An 11,348-nucleotide genomic window follows, 5' to 3' on the forward strand; every position below is an offset into this window, starting at 1 on the left:
TTTAAACTCTCTGACATTAGGAATTTTTGGATATGATAGATCTTTAACCGGTCCTGTTTGCTGCACTGGGTTTGAGGGCTCATCGAAGGGTTCTGGTGCCTGACCTGCTGATAGTGGCAGACCTTCCTCTGATGGATTATCACAAGTGCTGAGGTATGAGCTAATCCTCCAGTTCCTCAGACCTCTTTTCACTGTAGGATCTTTCCGGTCACTGTTAGAATCCTGTAAATATGATTTGTGATCGGTGGAACTTGAAGGTGTGGGGGAGGTCTGACAGGCATACGGCTGGCCTACGTTTAGTCTTCTTGGGTGAGGTGAACTAAATGGTAAATCTGGCTCAGGAAGTATTTTTTCTGAACTCTGGTCAAAGTCCATGTTTCTAGTAGATGATAGATAGTTTAACACAGGGTCAAAGTTATCAGGTGGTTGCATCTCTTGTCCTAGACCCGGTTCAGAGAATTGATCTAACTGATATTCTGGATTCCAGAATTTGTCATAGACATTGTAGTCTGGTTCTTGACCTTGATAAGGCTGCTGTCCCCTGTGGAACGGCCTTCCCTGTATCTCAGGCTCTGGCATCCCCTGTGGCTGCAAAAAAGGATAAGAGAATCGACCTTGAACACCTTCTGCATAACTATGCCGTTTAAATGAAGGGTTTTCCAACGCAGATGTTCGATAGGGCCCCTGATCATAGGACATGTCCATGTGAGGCTGTTGGGAGGGAAATCTAGAATAGATTTCTCCAGAGCCATGCAGAGGTTCATGCCTTTTGAGGTGCATCATTCTCATGTCCAAATCCATTCTATCATCAAAGGAATGTTTCATCCGTTCCTCTGGAGGGCCTTCCAGTGATAGAAACTTTCTAGACTCTCTGTAGAGGGAAATTCTTTCGCTTGGATATTGTGTCTTTTGTGATAGACCAAACTCTTCCACTGGTGCAGGTGTATTATCAATTGCGAGGGGCTCAGACTGAGCAAAGAGAATCCGAAACTCTTCATCAAAGGTGGACACAAGCTGTCCCAGGAACAGGTGGGCCATGCAGCGGTGGAGCTTTTCAAAAGACCACATGAAGCTATGGGGAAATGAAGAAAGAAGGCGGTGATGATTACATAAACCTTTCTGCATGTAAAATTGTTTATTCTACAGACAGATGAAAACAAAAATAGTGCAGAGTGTGTTTCACCTGTAGTTTCCACTGAGCACTGCTCTGCAGTCTGTCAACAAGAAGCGATCCATCATCTGACCTTTGAAGGATTTCCCTGAGCGACAGTGATACCTCATGCCAGACACTGTTCTCACTCGTAAAAACTGCAAAAGGATCAACACTGGGCATAAAAAAATACTCCATAATAGTACTTAATCTGTGAAAATCAAGCTAGGTGGCAGCATTGCATTAGCTTTAACACTGCACCTTTGAATAAGTAAATAAGAATGGTTGTATTTCTATCTTCTATGACTTTAAATATTTCCTTTTTATTTCAGGGACACCAATCCTAATTATTATACAATTTAATAATGCCTTAATTCAACAAATGTCAGATTCATTCTGCTGCACAAAGTCATCCTCCATTTGATTGGACGACATGTTCACTCTTGTTTGCTCTGTAGTTTTCTAACTCTAGAGATTACCTCAGTACATGTGCTGAAAAAGCTGTTTATGGTTCCTGTCAGTGACGTGGGCATTATGAATTTTCACACATTCCTTGTGCCTATCTGCACCACTGTAGTCCTTCCCTTATCGAGAAAACAAAACTAAAATATCAATGATATTTTACAATCCTACAAGCTGTTTATGGTGGGAAGGGATTTAAAGAGGTGCAACCCAAGGTGATTCACCACATTGTTGTTTCTCCATTTTAGTGACTCAAAGCCCATTCATTCTTACCAATGACTATAAACTGTGTACCTAATGGCAACAAATACTCATAACATTTGAGAGATACAGTATATAGTTTACCAAAAAAACTAACTAAAACAAGTGTACACTAGAGGTTTTATTATAACAACTATGACCTTGATGCTTAAAGGAACTCTATAGCAACAACTTTTACGGTATATAAAAATGTGATAATATTTCTTTTACCGAAATACAGTTTTTCCACTGCGGCTCTATAGCCTTGCCAACACATGATGGTAGAACTCTTTTAACTGACTCACTTGAATGTTCTGTAGATTGACCCTGCAGTTGGACACCATGTTGAGGAAGTGATCTGCATTCTGCTCGTCTAAGAGGATGTAGACAGGAACACTCCTCATGGCAGCGTTAAGAATATCCGCAAATATGTCAACGTCAGTAAACATATCCATCACTATGGCGATGACCTGAGAAGACAAAAGACACAAAGTATGTGTACGGAAGAAGTCAGAGCTTCACATTCAGGTTTTATTATCAAATAGAATCGTCATCTGACCTGCTGAGCATTTTTGATAAGTCGACGGGCCTGTTCCTTTATACTCGGCATGTCAGGCTCAGGGGGATTAACCAAAGTGGTGACCTCTGTAGGGCCAATGAAGCGATGCATCTGAGGCCAGCCCAGGTCCAAACCCGGTACATCCAAATCAGAGTGAATTGGCCAATAAGTGTCCGAGGATCCATCTCCACTTGTCTCCAAAAACTGTTGCTCAGGGCAGTGACTTTGACGAGGGACCTGAACACAGGTCCGGATGAACTGGATCTCAGGCGTAGAGAGAAAATCCACCACATCTGCTTTTTGTAGGAACTTATAGTAACCTTCCAAATCCTCCTCAACCAGTGCATCGATGGCCAGACGATAGTCTTCACGATAGTGTGGAGGGAGGTAGTTGGGATCCAGGGGGTTGTCCCCAGCAGAGGAACACTGAGAGCGTCGAGCCATCCTGTAGTCTGCAGAGAGTCGAAGAGGACCAATCATGAATCATTATTTTATATAACATGAAGTCTGTTCCAACTCTGAAAAAGTGAAGAAGTTACCTTGGAAACACTTTTTTGTTAGGAAAGATATATTTTTCATTCTCTCCAAACTGAGTAGAATTGAGATTACCATGTAAATTATTTATTGACATTAAGCAAATTAATCCTTTTTGTCAAATAGTCAGTGAATGAAAACACTGCCACACATCTCATGTTGACAGATTTTGAACCGAGTTATGTTGTAACGTTTTTTAGGTGGTGTGAGTTAATGGTAGAAGGAAACAGAAGAATACAATTCCCTGGATTACACACACTAGTAGTGAAGTGGTTTCCATTGCATTCCACTTTCAATGGCAGTTTACACATAATTAGGAGGGAAAAGCACAATCAAACAAATAGCAGTATAAGGTTTCTTTTTCTTTTTCAACAGCTGGGCAGTGTGCACGGCTCTATTGGATCACATGTCTTTTTACTTATTAATTATAACAGTATTTACAGAACCCTAACAACAGAGGTATTTTGGTGTAAATTAATGAAGTTCTCCTTTTACAAGTACAAGCTAACTTTAAACTAATACTCTTGATAATTACCAACTGCAGTTAAACCACAATAGTGAAATAACTTTTGCCTTCTCGCTTTGTCAGGGATCATCATATCAGATGTCTTTCCTGATGCAAGTCTACCAATGACTAATTACAAAAACAAAGAAAACTAACAAACAATAAACACAAAAATCGAGCTTTGGAAGGTCATGCTGTTAAACAAAAGTGATGTCCATGTCTTATGCATTATCTACGATCCGACTGTGTCATTTAACTCTGCAACTGTATCCTTCTAATCTTGATAGAGTCTGTAATTACAGTTCAAATTAACAACTGTTACGAAAGCAGAGAGATAAATGTCATAATTATAATTCAAGGGATTCGAGTTGTTGATTTCGATGGAGTCGTCATTTTAACCCGGTTATCTCTGACTCTCACTCTCCTGGGAACCTGAGACCACAAGTCTGACTTCTCTCTGCAAATTTCATACAAAAGACTGAGCCAAACACCAAAAAACTGTTTATAAGTGGAGGGAAATGGCATATGGAATCTGACCAGGGGACAGATGAATCAGGGTGGGGCTCCTCCCTCTGTCCAAAAAACCGACGTAGGCATTTTCAAGTTAGTGCAAAATTAAATGACGGCCCAAAACAAAACCAAAAACTTCAAGTGAAACCCCCTTACGGGCAACAAAAAAGTACAGTCACAAACAAACCGCAAGTACATCAATTTGTTCAAGTGGCAACGAGTTTACATGTTGACCAAGTTAGACACAACACCGGTGTATGGGTTCAGATGTTTGTATAGCCGTACATTAGCCCTCACGTCTTGTTCTCCATCTCCACATCGTGATGCTGTAAACAGGCCTCTAACTTACCCAAAGTCTTTTAGTTGTCAAGCTCCAAGTCGGTTAAACGTAAATCCACTCATCGTGTCTTTTCCTCCTGCCTCGCATCTAGAATTCGTCTTCGTTTTTATGTTTCGCAGCCTTCTCTTCTCCTGTCGTCACCCAGCTAAACCAGTTTACTGTCATGCTTGAGGCATGTTGGCGAGAATGTAGTCAGAGGAAAACTGCTGTCGACAAACTTAGCCCCGCCTCGAACCAAGCTGCTCGGCTCCTCTGTGACACACACACTGCCAGAGTGTGTTCCTCTGTCGGTGTGTGTCCAGGCTGAACTCTGCTCGTTTCTTATCTAACCCTATCAGTCCCTCAATGACCTGTCACAATGGACACTCAGAGTTTTATCACACACATCTTTACACAGGCCATAAACATACTACCTGTTTTGAGCAACATGTATTACTACTCATTCTACCGTCACAAACTACCACTACTACTATAACAACATTACTCTGTGAAGCACAACAGGTTAATTCATCGTATTGGAGACTTAACTGAATTATTCTATTCTATTCAAACTATTATTTACATTAAACTAGTACCAATATATGTAGTACTACTCTTACATCAACTACAATAAAAATAACAACACACACACACAACAGAACCCAGTCCCAAGTAGGAACCAGGATTTACAAGTACAAGTACAAATTAGCAAATCAAGCTATGCTTGGTCTGTATGGAGATAGTAAAGAAACAAGGTGGAGACCTTATAAATACATACTGGTAGAAATATTGTACAACCAAGGTTGTACAGTATTTCAGTGGAGGTGTATGGAAACTGCCGTACCTGTTAAATATATTATGAGTTAGACCAAAACAGAGACAGGTAAGACCTCATTTTATGGTAAATATATGTATGTATTGTTGAAGTTCATTTTTTTACATGAATGCCCCAGACAATAACAATGACAATGACAGTAGATTAATACAAAGTCCTCAATGCCATTCTTTAATGGTTGCCTGTCATAACACAAACAAAGGAGTGGGGCATTACATGGTGACCAGGGCAGATACCTGTAAGCCTAAGGGCAGGTTTTCCTTTGCTACTCTGGTGCCAATTCTGTTCTTTTCCTTCCTGACGTGGTTCTTTAACAACTTTCTTATCCCACAACAATTGACGCCACAGCCTGTAGTGATATTCTATCATTTCAGCATGCACATACTCAACACTCAACACTAGTTTTCAGGCTAGTGCACTTCCATGTAGTGTACCAACAAAGACAATGATGTGTTATGTTAACCACCAGAGAAACTAAAACTGTGTTTTCTTTTCCTTTAGTGTTGCTTCAAGCTCTATCCTAAATACGACTGTATCAGCTTTGGTCCTGATGTAACCCTACAAAAGGAAGTGATGCAACATAGTTGCTCAAATGACTCGAAGACAATCCCTTATTGTTGCTGTCAGGCAACACCCAAGGCACACAGAAGAGCAGTTGGATTTTAAACATCAGAATTCATGTTTACGCTGCGTATACATAGTTGTTGCACAGCATACCATTAGGCACCACACAATCGTGCACTCTTTTAACCCTTTACAGTCTCAGAGAAGATCAATAGCCTGTCTTTTAGTTTTGTGACTGACAGCTATAGTTGTGAAATTTGAAAATGTACAGAAACTGAGTCACTCCACCCCACCTCCACCACCCTCTATAAAACATTCTCTGGAATGTATTTATCCAACTGATATGATTTATGTGCAACCACCAGTAGCAAACGTCTGGTTGTTTGACAGAGACTATGTGATGCCTCCGTGCCTTTGATTGGACTGATAACTGAAGACAGGACAAAGTTCATGTCTGATCTTTTTTATGCAAATGTTTTCAGATCGGTCACATTTGGCTAAAACAGTTTTATTAAAGTGGTGCAGAGGGCAAATAGGCTCTGATTGGCCAATGAGTATTATCTCTTGTTAATGTGAGTGATGTAACGTGAGATGAATCAGATGGTAATGGTGAGCAGTTAGTAAATAAAATATTGAATGCAATATGTTTCTTAGTATTCTCTTTCTGTTGGAAGTGTCCTCTGGATAAAATTGGGAACAGTGGCTAATAGATGCAATATGGATAGACCCAATTTTTAGTGCTAGCAATGCTTAGATCTTTTTAAGCTAGGGGCTCATAGGTCTTAGTGCTAGTCAATGCTACTTGCTTGCTGCGAAAGTTATGCAGGTTCTCAGATTTCAGTCTTCTAATCACTGTGAAGCACCATTATACCAATGCTAACTTAGCACCACCCATAGGTCAGGAAGGTGAAGCTGCATGTTCAATGACGCCATCCACAGAATACCATTATAATTCTGCATACTATCCCTTTAAGTCCAGTTGCTAGGTGAGGTTGAACAGGCACTGGCAGGTATTTTTTTCCATGTTGATAATCACTTGTTTGAACAGGTGGTTAAAAAAAGTGTGTTTTGTATCGACAGTAACTGAAGGAGTTCAGGGATAGCAGAGCTGCTTGACTTCAACTGAGGTAACTGGAAGCTGAAAAAGACCTCAAGTTTTTGCTTTATCATTCCTGTTCCGGTGTCAGGTGACAGTCACATCACCCTCCACCTTTCTTTGAACAAGTGATAATCACACAGAGCAAATATATTTAAACCCAGGCCTGTTAGCACTGTCTATGTGAGCTCTCTGGGTTCTTGCTACTTTACTTCACAACTAATGAAACATTTTACACACTTGAAACGGCTGTTTGTATCTCAGGTGGGGAAAAAATGTTACTTGGCTCACGTTTGAAGCAATGATTCAATGACCCTGAGTTACTGACATGTACCTAAAGCACTGTTTTTCAACCTTAAGGCCGCGACCCCATATGGGGTCACCTGGAATTCAATTGGGGTGACCAGAAATGTCTAGGAATTTATTAAAAGGAATCCCTGTTATAAATATTTTAGATATTTTTTATTTTAATATTATGATTAAAATCACCACACACAATCTTTAACAACTGTATCTTTTTCCTTTCCTAACTGTTCTGAGCTGGTGCACCTTGATGACGGCTGCGATCACATGACGCGTGACAGCTACTTAAAAACTCTCTGGGGTGGTGTCACAGGTCAAAAGGGTTGGGGACCTCTGACCTACAGACTCTTTCAATAGTCGATAGGCTCAACACGAGTGACCGCTTTTGATATTACAGTAGGTCAGATGGGTTTTGAATGAGGGCTACAGTCGGGCTGTGTTTTGATGTTAAGAAAAATGTAGGAAGAGGTGTGAGAACAAAGAGAGAGGAAAGAACTGCACCTGCAAAAGCTTTTAGTGGAGATATTGTCTGTCAAAGCCAGAGGAAGTCTTCACAGCTCTCAGGAAGGTGACATCAGTCTGTCCTGGAGAGACGATGACAAGGAACAATAATGATGACTAATGTGCACACCTACATGTCTCACAGGGTTTGACTGTAATCAGCCTGAAGTCAAGTACTCCTGTGACTAAGCACAGATTGTAAAAAATTGGTAAAAAAAAAAAAACTTCTTTGAATTAGTTGTGATTTTACAGTAAGACAGTAAGAGAGCGCCTGAACAGCAGAGGGGAAAAAAGGCAAGCTTCTCTATATTTGTACCTTGGAGAGTCCGTGACGAATTCCACAACTGAATGTATTCCTACAGTATTTGAGTCTGTTGGGGAAGACCTAGTTGTTTCAGCCTCCATCGCTGGTCTCACTAATGGAAGTTTTGTTTCAGAGAAAGCTGAGGTGTTGATAACATAACCCCTGCAGTGAAGAGAGGAGCAGACATTAGCACATGGGTGGGACAAAACCACAACAGTATAAGCAACAGGCTCCTGTCAGTGGGAAATGTTTGGATATACAGTTGTAGCAGAGTGAGACATGGTTCCAGTTTGTGTTAATAGAGAGGAGATATTAACCAGGACTTTTCTATGTTTTTGATCATTTCCATGGAAATTCCTCAGAAAAGTGTTATGTTTGTTCCACAAATTACATTTAGCAAATTATTACTACAATTATTATTTATTAGTGATAATATATTTCCATTATCATCACTTTGTCATATACTTGGTATACAGTATGTCTAATATTATTATCATCAATAAAACAAATACTTTATATCGTCTGTACTACATGTCCTGTTCCTATGGCACAATTGACAGTACAGCTGACTTTGACTTTCGACTTAAGAAAAGTTGATACATTTGTGGACTTATTTCAAGTTAGTTATTAGTCATTCTGTTTACTTGAATTCCTCTTTTTATTTCCAATGTTTATCCATAAATATGCCTCGGTATTACCTGTATTTGGAGTCCACATCAATGTTGCGTTGTTGCAACTTGATGCTGATCTCATTTCAAACACTATGTTTGTGACTAAGCAGCAGGTGTGCATTTGTATCTGATTTGACTGCTATTTTGCCTGTCCACAGTGTTTAGATGTGTGTTTAGGACATTTTCATGTTTAGGGTTTATTTTTAGTCAAAGTGCATGTTTTACATGCAGAAAATGATTATAACAATAACAATTGGGACCTCTGGTCAGAGAGGCAAGTGAATAACTGCAAAGGAGACCTGTTTGTATATGGGGCTGTATACCTACGCCAAAAAACAACTATAAAAATGCCAAAAAGTTACTTTTGCAAAAGCATGACAGACTCCACCCGCACTCTCTGTTGGATGAAGCATACTGTGACAATGTTTACAACTGTTTCCATTTACAGGGGTTAGCTGACAACATGTTAGCTACAGAGCAGAGAAAGAAATTTCAGGAAACAGCAACTGTGATTTACATTTAAGTTCCTTTTTTAGAAAGCTTTGCCTGAGGAGTTTCCAGCTCTATTGTATTCTGATGTATCCTGTTGTACATCCTGATGTAGCAAAGGGATGGAACATCTTGCATTGAGTCAGGGACTCATGTTGAAAACAAACATCCTATCCACTAATACGTCATAGATGCAAAGAGACAACAATGGCTGCACTTTTTACTGAAGCGATTCAGCAGCCTCGACTCAGTAGAGTGTTCCAGATTATTTATGAGATGGGTTAAGTTCAATAATAGAAAAACCTCCCCCCCAAAAAACCTGCTGTTACTTTTGTAACATTTCACACTGCAATCAGGTAAACAATAACATTGACTTTTAAAAAGTGTAATCATTGTATTTGTAAATAGACTTCATTTCATATCTCTATCTAAAGATTTCTGACCAAACCATTCAGCTATTGCTATTCACTGGAGTCAGGTGCCTCAAGGAAAAACTAGAAAACAGAACAACCACTAAGAGCCAGGCACATAAACACTGGTTGCTAGGCAGATGAGTCAAAGAAACAGTCAATTCCTGAGAAGCTGGCTAGATGAAAGCAAAATTCTGAGGAAATTACCAAGCATTGCCATGAGCAGAGGGCATGAAAACAATGTAAAATATCAGCTAACAACAGATTACAGTTAACAAAAAGAAAACAACAAAAACAACAAACAACTTGTTAACTTGTCAACTGCGTAGTAGACATAAGTGCACAAAAAAAGCAAAATTAGAATGAAGCTGCCAAAATATATTAAATGCAACCAAAAAAGATAAACAAACAAACAAAAAAAGAAGGTTACTTTCATCAGACTAAATGGTGGCTAACATAGTTGGCACTTATGCCTGACAGCAAGAAAATAATCTGTTCCATTCCCGGCAGTAACTGATGTATTAGTTTGTAGGTTGGTTTTCTTGTGGTTTCTGATTTCCTCCCACAGTCCAAAAATATTCAAATTCTAATCTAACTCTATTCTAATTCACTCCAGATTGACCACGGATATGGATTTCTTTTGTCTCTTTATGTAGCCCTGAAAAAGAAAACAGTGAAAGATGCATAAATGACGGTATTTTTTATAAAACCCTGCAGTTAAGATGTCAAAACAAACAAAAAACAACAGCAACAAATAAACCACACTGATACTGAAGCTGCCACTCATTCCTCCATACCACACTGACTACCTTTCATACTTACAGTGACCTTTCAGGTTGTGCTGTTTACTTTAGTTCTCACTGTTGGCGTGCACATGTGGTTGACTTGCTCTTGCTCTGAGACTGAAAGGTTGTTGGCATAGGTTCAAAGCACAATAAATCACATGAACTGCAGAAGTATACTGAGCTATCAGTGCTACCAGGAGGACAATGATTCCATAATGTGTTTCAGAAAATAGCATGGGATTTGGTGTACAGTGATCCTAGAAACAAAACTCAACCTTCAGGGTTTTTAACATCCCAACAAAAACGTTTAGTGTAAATTTAGGCATAAAACTGTCGGTTAGTCATGGACAATAAGCTAAATCTTCGCAACATCTAAAAGCCTACGACAATAATTATACTGTCAGAAACAATAACACAGGCAAAAAACAAAACAAAACTGTGGGAATAGGCAGATAAACATAAAACAAAATACTGTATATGCATCATAATAAAAATATTTTTTCTTAAAAAAAATCTTGAATACTTTAAAATACTTATTTATTCTATTATACGTCTGCCAAATCTGCCAACAGAAAACTATAATAAAAGTTGAAGAGTGCATGGTTTTACAAGATCACCAAAGATAACACCAACAGTATAATATTACAGCAAACAGCATGCTTGGCAGTAAACTGACTTTTGTGGCAGCTCTTCTTAATGTTGGTAAGCTGCAGTATTTTAACCTCATCCTTTAAAATGGAGCCTGGCCTGCCACTACCACAACACTGGTAGTATGACTGTAAATCTGCCTATTAATTCCATTCACACGTACATTACAAACATGTTTATTTAAAACATGCAGTAACGTGTTTCAATCATTACCTGGTAGATATTTTATTAACAAATATGATGTCTTAAACTAACTATCCTAACTTTAAAACAACCTGTGTCATATAGAGCTGAGAGTAGGCTTAAGTGATAAAAGTTCAGGTTGGACCGCATTGAGACGCTCCGCCATTCATTATATTTAAACAGCGCCACTCCCTGGTCAGCCTACTGTAGGCATTTTATTGCGTTGAGATCATTGTGCCCGAGGGAGCAGTAGTCTGTTTACTTATGCTCCAGTTTCATT

At 39.3% G+C, this 11,348-nt stretch overlaps 1 protein-coding gene across 1 annotated transcript in view; it reads right to left on the reverse strand.

The window, feature by feature from the left end:
* fam83ha (family with sequence similarity 83 member Ha) overlaps positions 1 to 4,692 on the reverse strand; it is a 10,358-nt gene extending 5,666 nt beyond the window's left edge. Inside the window, 5 exon segments of the mRNA XM_025063093.1 lie at positions 1 to 1,072; positions 1,184 to 1,308; positions 2,158 to 2,322; positions 2,412 to 2,863; positions 4,310 to 4,692. The exon segment at positions 1 to 1,072 is cut by the window's left edge and continues 24 nt beyond it. Of these exon segments, the coding sequence (XP_024918861.1) occupies positions 1 to 1,072; positions 1,184 to 1,308; positions 2,158 to 2,322; positions 2,412 to 2,855 (1,806 nt within the window). The 5' untranslated portion in view covers positions 2,856 to 2,863; positions 4,310 to 4,692.
* Positions 4,693 to 11,348: the final 6,656 nt, after the last annotated feature.

This window comes from Cynoglossus semilaevis, chromosome 15 (assembly GCF_000523025.1).
Source record: "Cynoglossus semilaevis isolate Cse_v1.0 chromosome 15, Cse_v1.0, whole genome shotgun sequence".
NCBI lineage: Eukaryota > Metazoa > Chordata > Actinopteri > Pleuronectiformes > Cynoglossidae > Cynoglossus > Cynoglossus semilaevis.